Source organism: Oryctolagus cuniculus, chromosome 12 (assembly GCF_051225735.1).
Source record: "Oryctolagus cuniculus isolate XC-2025 breed Fujian yellow rabbit chromosome 12, ASM5122573v1, whole genome shotgun sequence".
Lineage (NCBI taxonomy): Eukaryota > Metazoa > Chordata > Mammalia > Lagomorpha > Leporidae > Oryctolagus > Oryctolagus cuniculus.
In genome coordinates, this window is record NC_142878.1 from 83,956,405 (window position 1) to 83,973,269 (window position 16,865).

General features: G+C 46.4%; 1 protein-coding gene across 3 annotated transcripts in view; it reads right to left on the reverse strand.

The window, feature by feature from the left end:
- The window catches only part of RORA (RAR related orphan receptor A), a 760,993-nt gene that overhangs the window by 435,031 nt on the left and 309,097 nt on the right, over nt 1-16,865 (reverse strand). For 2 of the 3 annotated variants that reach the window (XM_051821923.3, XM_089310499.1), the window contains exon 2: nt 16,419-16,565. The exons of the other annotated variant lie outside the window; for it this stretch is intronic. In XM_051821923.3, the coding sequence (XP_051677883.1) occupies nt 16,419-16,565 (147 nt within the window). The remainder of the gene's footprint in view (nt 1-16,418; nt 16,566-16,865) is intronic. 3 annotated transcript variants of the gene reach the window in all.

Below are 16,865 nucleotides of genomic sequence, written 5' to 3' on the forward strand. Positions count from 1 at the left end.
GTGGCACTGGCAGGGAGGTGTGAGCAGGAGCAATGCAGGAAAGGCGGTTTTGCTTACTTAACATTTTCCCAAGGGCTGGCCCATAGGTTTGACTGATTGGTTCAAATTACACAAGATCTGGCTAGATATTCAGATTCCCTCAGCTGGAACTGTATTAGGTAATCCCCCCGGCCTTGTAAAGGAACAGATCTGACTGTGGGCCAGCGATTGTGCAGGAGGTGTCACCATGACAAGGGAAGGGTCCTTGATACTCTATGACAAACGCACGGACAGCCTGAAACATTGGGAGGACACTGTGATGCGATTCAGCTGCTGCTTTTGAGCTACGTGGATTAACCAGAGACTTTAGACTACAGGAGAAAGCAGATGATGGGGAAGTCAGTCCCTCATGCTCTTTGCTCCCAAATATGTCAGGTCTGAATAACTGGCCTCAGCTCCACCTTCATCAATGGATTCCTGTGCACAGAACATCCAGAAAAAGTTTTTAAAATCCTATTGCTCAGGCTGTACCACATCCAGTGAAAGAAGAGACAGTGAGGGTGTTGGCCCAGGCATCAGTAATTTTGACAGCCCCTCACGTAATATTTGATGAGCAACTAAGTTTACCAGGAGAGATGTGAGCAGGAACTCAGGAGTTAACTACCCCTGAGCCTGGATCTCCATCAGCCACTCCAGCCCTAATCAGATCACTGATGTTTCGTTCAGCACACGTTGCTTATTGTGACCAGAATATTTCTCAACTGACATCCTCTTTAATGAAGTCTAATTTGGGCCAGTTCCACGTTGTTAGTGTTGACAGGGAAATTCCCCATGGAGCTGGAGAGCGGGCTTGCGGGAGAGGGGGCACTTTCAGATCAAGGCTCCCAGGAGCCGTGCCGCAAGTCTGGACAACTTCTGTGTGCTGCCACCTGGTGGGGCCTGCTCCCAACTTCATCCTTGGCTCCGCCCCCTCCCCCAAAGAGATGTACTTGAGGAAAATGTCCTGTGTTTTCAATCCAATTTACGGGTGCCTTCCACATTGATCAGGCCTCCTTCTCCCTTTCCCTCCCATCTGGTTAATATAATTACTGCTTTCTCACGGCAAAGCCATTCTATGTAATAGCTTTGTTTGTTACTATGGTTACAAGTTCCATAGTACTTTGGAATATAAATCCCTCATCCCGGAAAGGAGTTGTTTGTCAAGGTGCAGCCCTGACACACATAGACAGCGCGCTGGGGAGCGGTGTTCATTCTCTGTGGTAAGGACAGCGGCCTCTGTGGGCCTGATTGTCCCTCTGCATTCCCCAGGCCTGGCCCAGACCCTCCTGGGAAATCCCTGGGTGCTGTGTCCCACCCTCTCCCCCTGGAATGGCCCAGCGGGAGTAAGGCACCTGCGAGAAGCTATCCCTGGGAGAAAGTGGGAAAAGCCAGCCGAGGGGCAGCCTCCCTGTTGCACGCTGGCCAGTTGGCCCTTGGCTGATTTATTTACCAGGTAAAAGCAAAGGCTGAGAGCCTGGTGTCTCAGGAGTGAAGTTTCCTTGGGCATCATCCCTTCCTCTCACACGTCTGCAGTGCCACCCCTTAGTTCCTGAGGGAAACAGACTTAATCTCCCTTTGGAAAGTGTAAAAGGTCAGCACTGGATTCACGCTGCCAGCCTCAACTGACAAAGCGAGCCAGTGCCACTGCGTCGACAGTGTCTCACACCCAAGCGAATGAGCCCTAGCCCTCAGAGTGCAGGAGCCACGTGGCCTGGGCAGCTGGGCTTGCCCTGCACCCTCAGCTAATGGCAGCTGGCCTGGGGGAGAGCGGACAGCGTGCTTTCCTCCTGCCAACCTCGGGAGGTGTGCACCGCCATCACCCGGCATCATCCCCATTTCACAGACAAGCAAGTTGAGGCTATCCTGAAGTCACACAACACATTGTGTTTGGACTCTGAGTTCTGTTTTCATGCCAGGGAGCACTGGCTGCTGACTTAACGGAGCCTCACAGTCCAAATTCAAACAGCTGGGACCAAGAGAAAAGACAGGACAATACCAAAGCATCTGTTTAGGGCTTGATGGGATCAACCAGAACAAACTCTAACCATCTTCTTCCTCCCCTAAGAGAAAGTTATTGGTTTGGTGGCCTGCTGGTGAATTCCCAGTGGCTACTAATTAACCAGCCCTGCCATTCAAATTTATTGTCACAGAGCAGGGAGATATTTACTTACACCACTCACAGGTCAGGATAATTTGCAGGTAGATAATTTCATGGTAATTACGAGTGGAACAGCCATGTGGAAACCAGGCACTTTGGTGGTGAGTGAGTACCCAGAGCTGGCTACCTTAGAATCACCACTGGTGACTTGAGTTGCTGTGGCCTTGCTAGACAAGTGGTGATGTAAGAGACCTGCAGCTTCTCACTCCTGACTGACAGGAGAGCAGAACCCCTGGAGATATCAGGAATTTGGTTTTTTCATCTTCTGGCTAGTGAAGATGTGGTTGTGCAGGTTTGTCTTGTTCCCTGGGCACGCCTGAGGTGCCCTGGTGCCAGGGAGGGGGTAGAAAAAGCTGTGTGAGCTTCAGCAAAGGGTGCAGGCCCTGAGTTGCACCAGACTGGTCTCCACGTGTGCTAAGCCAGGGACGGCCGGCAGTCACTGACTTGCTGAGCAGACACTAAGGAGGTCTAGAGAACCTGAGCTTGTGGCTACAGGCCACGGACGCTGAGTGATTGCCTGAGCCTCTGCTGTGTGTACGTATCTGTGGGGGTATAGGAGAATATGGGGTGCAGAATGAGGCCACAGCAGAGGACAGGATGGCTTCCTAATACTGAGAGTGTGATAAAAAGAAAGGGCTGGTATCCCAGGCATGCACCTGTCCTACTGACTTCACAAAAGAAAGAGGAAAACAGTTTCTGAGGCAGCCTTCTTCAACAACAGCCTCCCTCTTGGCTTCCTCCTCAGCCCCTCGAGTGAGCTGTGCTCCTCCAAGGTCACTCTTGCTGCTCTTGCTCCCTGGCTGTCGCCAGACATGGGCATGGGAAACCCACAGGACGGGCTGCTCCAAGCGTGCGGGGCATGAGAATCACTGGCTCCTGGAACTGTAAGGGACCCTCTTTGAACAGAGGAGAAACCCCAGGGCCCTGAAGGAGTGAATCTGTGGTCCAAGTTTACAAAGCAGATACATAGCAGGCAGAGTCAGGCTCGGAATCCACATTAGCCAGGCAGCTCTGAGTGATTTTCCATAATGCAAGCCCTTCAGGAGGGAGGAGTGGTTGACGCCCCAAAGTTGAGACTAGGCTAATATAAATAATAACTATATGGGGAGTGTCTCCACATCCATTACAGAAACTCTGGAATGGAGATTTTATATATATATATATATATATATATATATATATATATAAAATATTTTATATATGTCCTTTTATTTGAAAAGGAGGGAGGGAGAGATGGAAGGAGGGAGGGAGGGAGGCGGAGGGGGGAGAGAGACAGAGACAGAGACAGAGAGAGAGAGAGAGAGAGAGAGAGAACAAACTTCTATCCACTAATTTACTCTTCAAATGCCCTACAACAGCTTGGTCTGGGCTGGGCTGGGCTGGAGTCAGGAGCCTGGAACTCCATCCTGGAATCCCAAGTAGGTTCTAGGGACCCAAGTCCTTGAGCCATCACCTGCTGCCTCCTAGAATGTGCACTAGCAGGAAGCTGGATGAAAAGCAGAGCTTGGGACTCAAACTCAGACTTTCTTATATGGGGTATGGGCTTCCCAAGGAGCGTCTTAACTGTTGCACCAAACTCTCACCCCTGTATATCTTCCCTTACCTCTTTAATGTCCCCGTACAAAGACTCATGTACTGAATCCCTTTCAGTGGACAAGCACACACAGACATTTGCTCCCCCTGAACTGGGAGACCCCTTGCTACAGGGTACAGAGGACTTGGCAGTGCACAGGGACTCCCCCTTCCTCCACTGCTAGGAAGCTGAAGGCAACTTTTTCACAGGTGCAAGTTTTCATTAGCATTTTCCTTTCCTCTCTTTTGCTTGGCACTTGTTTTTGTTCTATGTAAATAGCTTTGATTTTTGGCACTTGTGTTTTTAGTGTAAAACTTCTGAATGGAAGTGGAGTTATTGAATAATCAATCAATAAAAAAACAAATAATAATCCTAACTTTTGGGATTCAATTGTGCAGGAAATCATGTCTTAGAGACTTCACAGAAGAGTTGGGAAGCACCACTTGCCCTCTGTGTTGTTCTTGCACAGAGTGGAAGGAGAAGAGGCTCAGTTTTGGAGAAACTGAACAGAAGGCAGAAATCCCTTTATCAGCACCACCACAGCCACACCATCTTTCCCTCTGAATTGATGGCTCCAGCACTCAGTGCCTGCCATCCATGTGGGAGACCTAGACTGAGTTCCAGGCTCCCAGTTTGGGCCTGGTCTAGCCCTGGATATTGTGGGCATCTGGAGAGTGAACAAACAGATGGAAAATCTTGCTCTTTCTGTCTCTGTCTCCCTGCCTTTCAAATAAAACAAAACTAAAACGTAACATTCAGAAGACTCCAAGGCAGGAGAAAGGGCTTTCGGAGACTATGGAATTGAGGAATTTTAGAGGAGAATGGTAATAATCTTCCACTCTATCACCTTCCCAGTTAATCTACTTCTATTGGTTGCCTAAGCTTGATCTCATGGCCTTACTCGTACACAAAGGAAGCAGAAGTTCAGAATAAAGTAATACTTTGAAGGTAATATAATTGAATGGACATGGGATTTAAACCCATGGCCATTTGTGTCTAAAGCCCACATTACTTTTTTTGCTGTATCACCTAGATTCTCAATCACTGTTACTTGGGACTATCATTAGTAGGTCACCCATTTTAGGTCTTTCTTGGGCTTAAGATCACCAAGTTTTGCTAGCATTCAAATAAGGTTCCCAAGAAGGATAAGTTGGGAGCTACAGCTATGGAAGATGAAGGTGACTACCTATCCTAGGGTTTGCCACTAAGAGTAGGCTCTTAAAATTGCTGTTTTCTTCCTTAAAAGTACAATGACACAACTGTTATAATATTGACAAATCTTCAAGTATCCTCAATGTCAAGACAGAATTTTGTATGACAGATTCTTTTGCTGATGATTTAGACAACTGTATTCTTGTTTTTCTGTTATATTATTTTTGGTATCCCAGAACAACATGCTACTCTGTAAAACCATGGATGCAGGAAACTTCAGAGTAATATTTTTCCTTTTTTAAAAAATTATTTATTTATCCATTTATATTGATTTGAAAGGCAACAGAGAAAGAGAGAGGGAGAGATCTGCCATACGCTGGTTTACTCCCCAAATGAACTCAATGGTCAGGACTGTAGCAGGCCCAAGCCAGGAGCATGAAACACAATCCAGTTCTCCTACATGGGTGGCAGGGACCCAAGTACCTGAGCCATACCTGCTGTCTCCCAGGGTGTATAGTAGCAGAAAGCAAGAATAATAAGTATAATGTGTGGGGAGCAACTCGGACTAGACTAAGTTACTGGAATTAAGACTTATTCTATGCATCTGCTCTCCCACAATATGGCGCTGGGAGAGGAGGCAACAGCTTCTACCCAGCTGCCTCTCACCAACTTGACAAGCTGCAGGAGCTGCTCCTGATTGGAGGAGAGCAGCGTACTCGGCGTGTGGGCAGCCGAGTTAAGATTGGCGGAGGAGGACTATAAAGGAGGAGAGAGACGGCATGCACCAGGAACATCTAAGGGGAACATCTACCTGAAGGAACACCTGTGCAGCCCCCGAGAGAGCTGGCCGGCGGTGTGCCACTCCCCCGCGGAAGTGGGGAATGTGGCAAGGGGAACTGCCCTTCCACGGAGGTGGAAGGGACGGTAGCCAACCCGGGAAGGACCAGCAGCCAACCCGGGAAGTACCAGTAGCCAACCCAGGGAGGGCCGAGCAGACCAAAGAACAGCGCAGGGTCCTGTGTCGTTCCTCCACGAAGAGGGGGAGCGACATAATGGTGCCGTGACTCGGATATGAAGCCTAGGCAGGGTTTAGTGTCGTTCCCCCATGAAGACGGGGAGCGACAATAATGATTATAGCCAGAACCTTTCAATACGGGACATGGGTATCCCAAGCAATAGCTTAACTGCTATGCCAAATACCTACCCTAGTAGTATTTTCTTACATTAAATTTATTTAAGGAAGATTGATGAAACCCTGACAGTATTACTTGGGTCTTGGGGTTCATCGACTCTGGATCAAAATGTATTGGCCTAAATCCCAACTTGGCTTTACTCAATACTTCCTGGACACTATATTATTCCACCATTGAATGGACCCAATCGTACAATGTAGTTAACTTCCTAATATCTATTAGTAAGAAATGGATGATAGAGAAGAAGGACAAAAACTCAAACACCTGGTCCACTTAAACCTAACCTGCAGGCCTACAATTCTTTTCACAGAGACACATGCCATAGACATCCATGCTTATATCACCCAAGGTCATGTATAAGACTGTTCACAAAGCCACCACTCATAATACCTCAGAAATACTCTCAATTCTACCAAAACAGAACAGGGAAATTATGGCCTATTGATCACAAGATCCTATATAGATCAATGAAAAGGAAAGACCTGTCAGAAGCATTAATACAGGTGAGTTTCACACACATAGTATTAAGCAAAACCAGTCATACATAAGGGACTACATATCACATAATTGCTTTTCTATGAAGGTTAAAATACATGAAACCCAGGCATGGCACTACAAGTCAAGACTATGGCCTCTTAGGATGGTGACTAGCAAGGTCATGAGGTGGCTTTGGGGATGCAGGTACTATCTCCTGACATAGGTGGAGGCGCTTTGATGGATTCACACAAAAATTCATTGAGCTGCATGAGTATGACTTGTGCATATTCTGAGGTATTTGTTACCTGATGGATTTTAATAGAACATTTTCAACGAACAGAGTTCATTTCCCATCACCATCACTTATAGTACGTTGTTGAAAATTCATTTTACCTTTCTGTTGCATCTTCCTTATCTGAGAAGTCACAGTAACACATCCCTCTTACAGGGTTACTGTGAGGACCTAATAGAATGCTGAATGAAAAACACCCAGCCCTGAACCCACCACATGGGATGTGCTTAATATATTCACTATTTATTTCTTTTAAATTTAATGTTAAGTACTGAATATGTCCAAAACGAAAGAGAACAGGAAGATACCCATGGCTCATCATCCAACTTTAGTTAAACTACGGCCAATTTTATTTTATCTTTGTCCCTCCCCAACCATTAAAAATTAATGCATAGTTTGAAGATATATACTTTTATCCATATACACATATTAGTATCATCTTTAAGAAATAACTTTAAAAACAATCATAAAAAAAGTCTGGGGGTAGGGTGGGATGAACAGGTAGAAAACACAGGAACTTGGGGCAGTGATACTGCTCTGTGTGATACTATAATGATGGACACATGCCACCACACACTTGGCCAAACCCATAGGATAGAGAATAAGAATAAACCCTAATGTGAACTATGAACTTGGAGAGACTGTGATGCATCAGTATGGGTTCACTGATTATCACAGGTACTGTTCTGGTGGCAGGTGCAGACAGGGAGGGGGGTTGTGTGTGTGGATGGGACACAGGTTTACGGAAAATCCTGAACCTTCTCAATTTTTCCAGGAGTCTAAAATTTCTATTAAAAAATGACAACTATTTAAAAAATACTCACATCACCATCATTGTGAAGTGCTTAACGAGTTACCCCAATTCACCCACAACAGTCGTTTTACAACTGCTTTGCTCATACCACACCCAAAATAAGATGTAGTTGGTGTGGACTTTTAAAAAATTATTATTCTTAATCCATTCCATCTCTTAACAAACTATAAGGAAAATGGATACGGAGTCTGTCTCTGACACCTGCCCACCCATCACAGAATATTTGGCAGATCAAAAAAAGGTACTATCAGGAAGGCTCCTGAAACATCCAGAGCTTCCGTTCATAGCCTTCTGAATTCTTCAGAACCATGGACGGCTGCTTTCACCGTCACAGACCAGACCCTTTAGCACAAGACAGGAAAGCAGCTACAATTGTCACACAACATGCCGAAGAATCTGGAAAGGGCATTTCCAGGAAGACAGACAAGGCATAGTATCTGCTCTCAACTGTTTACAAGAATCAAGTGTTTGAAGCTGCTCCGATACACACACTGCCCAACTTAAGGCAACAGGAAATCAGACAGGACCCATGCTTTGCACTTTGTACTATTCAGCACTGAAAGCTCTCGTGTTTCTCTTGCACACTGCATGCTGTCCACTGAAGTGTGAACAAAGGCAAGCTCAGGTGCCCAAGCAGTGTTCTACCTTGTGATGATTCCTTCAAAAAAGATGGTCTCTTGGACTACACGTCTTGAAGTTCTTCCTCTAGAGGAAGCATCTTTCTGCATTTTATTAAATAAGCAGTTAGTGTTTTTTTCCCCAACCCTCTTCCTCACAACCCAAGGGAAGAGCCTTCATTTTATTGATTTGTGTCTTCCCCACTTCAGCACAGCACCTGGCGAATGGACAGTCCTCAACAAATGAGTTTGAGACAAACTAGTGAATGAGAGGGAGCAGAGGCTGTGGGGAAAACACTGGGCTGGGAGCTGCAAGCCTGTGGTCTGGGCCTCTCTTGCTCTTAGGACTTGGGGTGACTTGAGCCTCTACCTCCCAAGGGCTCCAATGATCTCCAGGATCTCGCCCGACTCTTAAAAAGGGAATCCATAATGTCAGAAAGTATTTATTTTACTTCTTACTTTGCAGTGTTGAGCCCTCTATTTGTTAACACCTAGATACTAACTGCGAAGCAGAGGACCCCAGCCTTTCACAGCAGTCCACAGCAAAGACACTGTGTTCTGCGAGCTGCCCTGTAACTTATAGGTCTATCATGTCCCCACTGCAGATGCCAGTGGCAGCAACCCCACCCAGAACAGCCTAAAGGAACCCTCCCATCTAACTCACCCAACAGGCACACCACGTGTTGGATGTGCGCCAAGTGAGTGGCACTGGGAGCCAGGCATAGCCGGGGTTCAGAAGGCTTCTCTTTCCCAGTTAGTCCATGTCTGACCCTGCTGTAAGAGCAGCTGGGGTGACTGACCTTCGTCATGGCCAGTCACAGGGCACTGAAGTTTAAGAGGTAAGCACTGGCAGGGGTGAGCACAGGTAGGGTTGGCCTATGAAAACTTACCATGTGCGTGAAAACGACCTTGGCACTTGCTCCCCTGTTTCCTGCCATCCATCCACACCCTCTTTACACTATCTCACTCCAGAAAAGAACTCTGGCTTTCAGCTTGTTGACAACTCATCTCCTGATGGTGTTAGCTGATGACTTCTCTGAGGCTTATGGTGTGACCAATATGGATGCAGGAAGAACAGAAGGGAGGTGCTGAGTTATATTTACTCGGTTCTCTTTCACCCACTTACAATGAAGCACACAGCTGGGATGAGTATTCTCTTGCTTTTTAAAGCCTTTTTTATAGCACCACTACCACCAAAATATGCTCATATTATACAAACAATAAAAACAGATTAGAACAAAGAGGAAACCAACGTTACCACGTATGACAGTTGTTGAAATTCTTTCATACAGTTATCAATGCATATATTTCTTAAATGTCCACAATTATATTCCCACCCAACAGATAATGGAATTATATTTTTAATAGAACAGAAATTCTATTCTATTCTATTTTATTCTAATGGATAGAAGCATGTAATTCTATTGTATGATTATATTTTTTTGGTTTACTGAAGTGGGGAGTTGTATTTTGAGAGGGAATTCTTAGAAACAGAAAGCTTCTAGGATACAAAGGAATGAATGTTTTGTGGTAGAACAAATTGCTAAGGCAAACAGACTTCCCTAGTCCATCTTCAAATCTCCAACTAGAAAAGCCTCTTTATCTTCAGCCCCTCTCAGGTACCACTCAGTGACTTGTCAGCATTCAGACACTCACAGCTCTAAAGGCAGGCCTGGGAAAAGAACTGGACTTAAAGTCAGAAAACCTGGTCTTTTACCGGCTCAGGGACCTTGGACATGTTACTCAACCTCTCCATCTTGGAATGCCCTATTAGTTAGTGAAGAACAGATACACAGTAAAATTAGTGGAGTGATAATACAGAAGTGGCTCAAGGAGGCAGCCAGATAACAGGGTGAAAATAATTCGTAAACCATGATTGCATAGAGATCCAATGAACACCTATTGATAATACATGTTACCATTTTCAAGAATTCAAATGTCATCTAACAATTGAGAAAGCTCTTGCATGTTGCATTCTGGACTGGATTCTGGCTGCAGCCATAGTTGTAGAATGCTCTCTGGATAGCATTATTGGAAACTTGTCATTATTTGAAAGTTTCTCATGCTGAGACATCCCCCAGCTCAGAGTTTGTCACCTTTAGATTACCTATCTTTTCTAGATAGGTTCAACTCCCAAGGGAACACTTGCGATGTTCCCACATTCAACCCTAAAGAGGACAGGCTGGACCAGGAGACCAGCCAAGAGATGTCAGGTTACACCATTGTTCAGGGCAACAAAGCACTGCTCTGTTTCCCTGCGCCTCTCCAGGGCCACAGAACTAATAACACATTGTACAGCCCACAAACACTCTGGCTCCTGCAGACAGCCAGGTTGTCCTCAGAGGGGAGTCATGGCCAGCCCCAGGCAGGTCCTCATGGAACTTGTCCCCACAGCTCCACTACTCAAGGAAAATGCTCCATGCCTGACACCTAGCATGATCATCTGACTGGCCATCCCAGGCACAGCACTTTGCCTTTCTGGTCCTAGTCCTCAGTTTCCTCATCAGGAACATGATCCAGTGACTACCTGGAGTCCTTCTTACTCAAAATTTCACAGATCTGCAAGTTCTGGTTCATTTTGTGTTCTGATTGGTCCCCAGCACAGTGCCTGTAGTAACACAGGCTCAAGAGTAGGACCTGCTGAATGAATGAGGGGTGAATAAATGAATGGAAACTCTGTGGCTGCCATGCATGGAAACATCACAGTGTAACTTCTCTGCATTATTGAGTTTTGTCTTGTTCATCTTGCACACAGATCTGGATGCAAAAATGAAAGTAAAATTTTTGTGGAAATAAAGAATAAATAAATGGATGGTTGGATAGATACATGAATGGACTGCAATCACTTTTATTCATGAGTTCTTTCCATAGGATGGAACCTTCTGGAAAGCTAGAGCAACAGAGGAAACACCTGGCACTTTCTAAGAGAGCCTTTTGCCACATATCCACAGACCACAATGACTCGCTGAAGAAAGAGCCGTTCAACACAAAGCAGCTGGCAATGCATGTTCCCTGATTGTGAACTAAAGAAGAATTTATTCTAAGGGACTATCCTGTAAGTACTTAATTTAAGGATCAACTTAATCCTGAATGTACTGAAACACTCAGCTCTTGAAAACACAATTAAAATTCTAGATTGGAAGCTCAAAGCCAACCACAAAACCACATAGACTGAGTAGGCCTATACTTGCCTGGGGAACCAAAAAGAAATTCAGAAAATAGTAGTTGGCAAATAAATAAACCAATTGCTTTCTAGAGGTGGAAGTGCTACTACAATGGGAAGGGAAACAAAATGGACCTCTGTTTTCTGAGATCTTTAGAACAACAAACGATTCTGAGATCTTCTGATCCTACCAACTTATTTCACAAGGGGGGAATCTGATGCTTGATTTCCCCCAAGTCACATAGCAAGTTCATGGATGAACTTGGACTGTGCCTGGGGCTTCCAGCAATTTCTACTGGGCCGCATTGGCTTTCCAGGCAGGCTGACAGCAATGTTGGCAATAAAGCACAGAATAGGCACAGGTTCCTCTAGAAAGTGCCAGACAGCACGCAGGCTGGGGTGTGAGGTGCACACACAGCTCATATCCTCAGAGAGGTCTACCTGAGCTACCTGAGCTTCCAAAGTTTTTTTTTTTTTTTTAAAGTTTTGAATTGTCGGGTGAAGAGTGTCAAGGAGCAGACATACCCTCTTCCCTCCTTTGTTCTTCTCTTTGAGCCGGGTCCACTGGAGGAGTGTTGTATGGTGCCCCTGCTGGGTCTACAAGGCCCCTTTTCGGTTCAATTAATGAGCCATAAATAACCCAATGAAGGTGTCAACAAAGAGGGTAATTTATCATACCTTGTCAGGAGCCCGAGCCTTGTGAGGCGAACGCTCATTCACAGTCTGGTGCAACATGTTAAGATTTATTCCTGGCTAGGTCCCTACTCCTCCAGATCTCCCCCTCCCCCAAATCAAAATTTATCTTCCACAGGAATCCTCACAGGTGCGCTGCTTTGACAAATAAGCTATGAAGTCTGGTATTCATCACCGGCTGGTCTTTGTTGGGATGAAGGCAGCAGGAAATAAATTTATTTTAGAGGGAAGGTACTTGTGATTCAAACACGCTCAAGGGGAGCAACGAGGTTATTTCCTTCGTCCTGGTTCTGCAAAAGGAGAGAGGGAGATAATGCCAGGGCAGTCTCTTTCTTCATTATTTACTACTTGGTGGAAGAACGGTCAGGACTTTTTGGAGATGTGCCCTTAGCTGCCAGTATGGAAGCTCCAGTCACTTCTCTTGGAAGCGTTGAGTTGGAAAATCTTACACTGGAGGAGAAAGGGCTAGGAGACATCTGAGATGCTCAGAACTGCTGCATCAGGAGGTTTTGCAGCTTGTGTATCCAAATTTGAGTTTCCTTAAATCACTGTTTTTGTACAATGCCTACTTGGGAATGCTTGTTAAAATACAGATTCCCAGGCCTCCCAGCCGTTACCCCCATTTCACAGAGATTCTGATCCAGGAGGAGAGTCTAGGGCAGAGTCCCAAACACTTGTATTTTGGCAAACTCTCTTCTCAGCTTGTATTCAGAGGTGCACAGTTTGTGGGACACCAAGACATGCTATTTGGATCCACAGCCCATCTATTTGAATGTTCTGTCATGATGGACAGCTTTCTTTATCTGCCTTAGCATGGCAGCCACAAGTCACTGATGGCTACTGAGCACTTAAAACATGGCCAGTGAGGAAGAGAAACTCAGTTTCTTAAATTTACTTAATGTTAATTTGCTCACAATGATGTAGCAATGTCGCTAGTGGCTACCATACTGGACAATGCAGTTCTCATGCACGGCTCTGCATATTTGAATTCTGGACAAAGGCAAACTAAAAAACTCCACCTGCACGGAGACCTGATACACCAGTCTCCTCCCACTCCCCCTTGTTGCGACAGTTAGTAAATATCCCAAGCCTCTGGGGAGCGCCCTATTTAGTCACTTCTGAACAACAAGAGGAAGAGCCATATCCTCCCTGCTCCATTCCCAAGTTCTATGCAGGTGGAGAGACAGAGATTCAGTTCCTCAGCACCTTTTTTGGTGGGAGCATAAGATGTAGTTATGGGCTCTTACCACCAGGTTCCTTGGCTCCCAATAGGGCAGAGATGGGAGGCACAGATACACAAGTGACCCAGCACCAGGGGTACACCGACGGAAGCCATGTTCAAGGAGTCCTCAGCCCCTCTGCTGATGGGAATACTTCCAGATGTGAGGGACTCCCTCCCCATTTGGGAATTAATGAGACAGCCTAGTGCTTCTGCACTCAATTCAGGGAGACAGCATAGATTCCAGAGTTTCCTCACTGAAGCATCTAAGGCAGGCTCCTCACTGCCTCTGTCTGTTGTCTCCAGGCACACTTTGCACGTGGGAATAGTCATCACCTGCTCACCTGCTGGCCTGTGGAGCCTGTGCGGTCCAGGAGGAGACATGGCCACTCAGCTCTCACTGAGCCCTGGGCCTGGCCCAGTGGACCCTGGTAGGGCATAACCAGCATGTAGTAAAGTCAGACTGTAGGCCCTGCCAGTCTTTCTCAAGGCTACAAATCAGAAGGGCAGGTGATCCCTGAAAAGCAGAATGTGGCCTGTTCTCTCAAGATAAAAGGTCACAGGTACTCCCTTTTTAGAGTATGGGGAAAAGGACCTGCCCCACAATAGACCCCTCTATTTTTTTATACATTATATTTGAGAGGGAGGTGGGCACTGGAGCCACTCGGAACAGTGGCTCTGAGGAGAAATGCATGTGCGAGGGAAAAATCCCATGTGGGAAAGTGAAGGTTTCTCTGCCTACAGCAACAGAAGGATTCCAGGCCTGTGAGTGGGGCCAGGCAAGCCTGAGCAAGTCTCAGGCATCAGGTCATCTCGAGGGGAGGGCTGCCACCTGGCCAGAGATCCCGAGTCACTCTACCAGAGAGCGAGGGGTCTCTGCTAGAGCCACTACCACTGCCTGTCACCCCACACCCCTCCCACATGTCTTCCTTACCCCTCTGGCTCCTCTGGGTAGGAGGAATCACAACCCATAGCTGTGATGGAGAGGGGAGGGAGGAGAGGCCGGGTTCCAGCCTCCAGAGCTCCAGCTCTGCCAGGCTCGCAGAGTCTTTCAAGTCTCCGACATCTGATTCCTCCTTTCTTCTCACCAAGTGGCCTTATTTTGCCTCTAGAAAAATAGGTGCTGGTATGAAAAGTTGTGTGCCTGATGCCAAGACTTAATCTCTACAGCATCTTACATAGAGCTAAAAGTGCCCCTTCCTGCACACAGAGTTCCACAGAACTCCTGAAGGTCACTGGCCATCAGGAGGGCCTGAAGACCAAATAGGAGGGCAGGAAAAGAAGGAAGCTGATCTGGCAAAAGATCTCAGTCCCCTGCCCCAAGTTCGTCTGTCTCATGATGGCAGCAGCTCCAAAGTAAAACAGTTGGTTGATTTCCGGCTCAGTACGCGTTTGCTCAACATTAAAGCAAGGTTGGAGAGCCACGTGAAGCTGCTGCGTTGGCTTGACACCCTGGTCTAACACAAACTAAAGGACAGAAATCTGCGTCTGCAACTGACCAGTGGGACCTATCCTAATCCTCAATTCTCAAACCATCCTCTGGAACAGTCTTAAATGAAGGGATGCTTTCCAAAAATTGATGATTCAATGGTTGAGGAAGAAGGGGAAATTTCTGCTTTGAATAACACAGCAGTACCAATGTCTTTGAATTCACCCTGAAAACAAACTTTGGTGTTCCTGTGGGTGGAAAGAGATCATGGTGTCTGAAATTTCCAAGATTACTAATAATGGGAAAATGTAAGAGGCTTGAGAAGGGAAAATACTGGAGTGGCAACAGGTAAACAGATGTGAGACATGGAGGTGCCATGAGCAGATCTGGATTAAGTTCCATTCCCCCAGGAACCCAGTGCAATAGAAAAGCAGGGGAAGGCAGAACCTTGCAAACTCTCTTTCAACTGAGATCAGGACTAGGGCATTCTGGATCTTCCAAAAGAAAAAGAATTATTATTATTATTATTATTAAGAATCATCAATTCTCACAGATATCACAACCATTCACTTGTAGTTGTTCATTTAGTTGGGGAAACTGAGGTCTCTCTAAGATCAAATAACTAACGTGGTAGGTACATAAAAAGGTTTCTATTAATGTGTTACCTCCCAGTGTCAAGTTTCTCCATGCATAGTAAGGAAACAATTTCCATGCAATAGCCTGAGAAATGCAACTTGCATCTGCCTGGAGCTATGGCCCGGAGAAATGCGCAGCTTCCTTCAGATCCTGTGTGCCATTTGTTGGGGTGGGTAACCGGTTGGGAAACCTCCCAGGAAACCACAGTTCCTGCAAATGACTCAGTAGGTGGTTCTGACTCCTCTGAGTCAGAACCAAGCCTATGGCCCAGCCCCATGCCAAGGCTCCCAAGCGTTGCTGAGAGGTTCTGGGCCTGGCTGGCATGTGATACTGAGGCCCTCTGGTGTTCACCTGCAAAGGGATGAGTGTTCTTTCTGATAAGCGATCAAGGAACACAGACCAGAAGAGCAGCTGAATTCACTCAGCGGCTCATCTCTCTTGCCTCGCAATCCCTGGAGAGTTCTGCTGGCTTTCTACAATAGGCAACCTTCCATTTAAAAGCTTACTCCTTCTCTTTGCCCAGGAGCTTCCAGGGGCCTCCCACTGTCATGAACTTGTGGACACAGAATGTGTAGTCCTAGCTTTGATTCTGCTGCTTCGTAGGACTGTGACCTGGAGCAAGTCTCCTGCTGTGGGCATCAAGCACCACCCATTCTGATTCCAACATCAGCCCAAAGACCTCTAGGGCCATAGTGATCATATCAGCCTCCTAACCCAAATTTTCCATTGGCTCCCCAGTCCACAGAATTATGTTCAAACTCTGCAGCCTGGTACTCAAATCCCAGCCCAGCTTTTATGCCTCTGCTTCCTCTATTATCCTACTTATAGCCAATATTCTGGGAAACCTGAACTAGACCCTCATGTTTCTCTCAATGCACTGGGCATTTCCCATCCCCCAGGCTCTTGCAGTCCCCTCTACTTGACATGCCCTCCCTCTGCCTCTTGATACTCTGCCTACCCTTCCCAGCCCAGACCAAGTGCTACCTCCTCCACGCAGCTCCTCCAGTTCATCTGTTGTGGAGTTCCTTTGATCTTGCAGGCCACACGTTGTTAGCACTTTCCTGCTGACAGACAGCACCCTGCTCTGAACTGCAGGCTGGTGACTTCCCTCTCCTCCTGGCTGACACACTCCTAAGGAAGAGGGGGTGGATGTTTTATTCCCATAATGCCATGATATACACATTTGTACTAATGAACAAACAAATGCACTCAGAAAATCTAGATGGATTTCTTAAAAAAATTTTTTTTTTTTTTGACAGGCAGAATGGACAGTGAGAGAGAGAGAAAGACAGAGAGAAAGGTCTTCCTTTACCATTGGTTCACCCTCCAATGGCCACTGTGGCCGGCGCGCTGTGGCCAGTGCACCGCGCTGATCTGAAGCCGGGAGCCAGGTGCTTCTCCTGGTCTTCCATGCGGGTGCAGGGCCCAAGC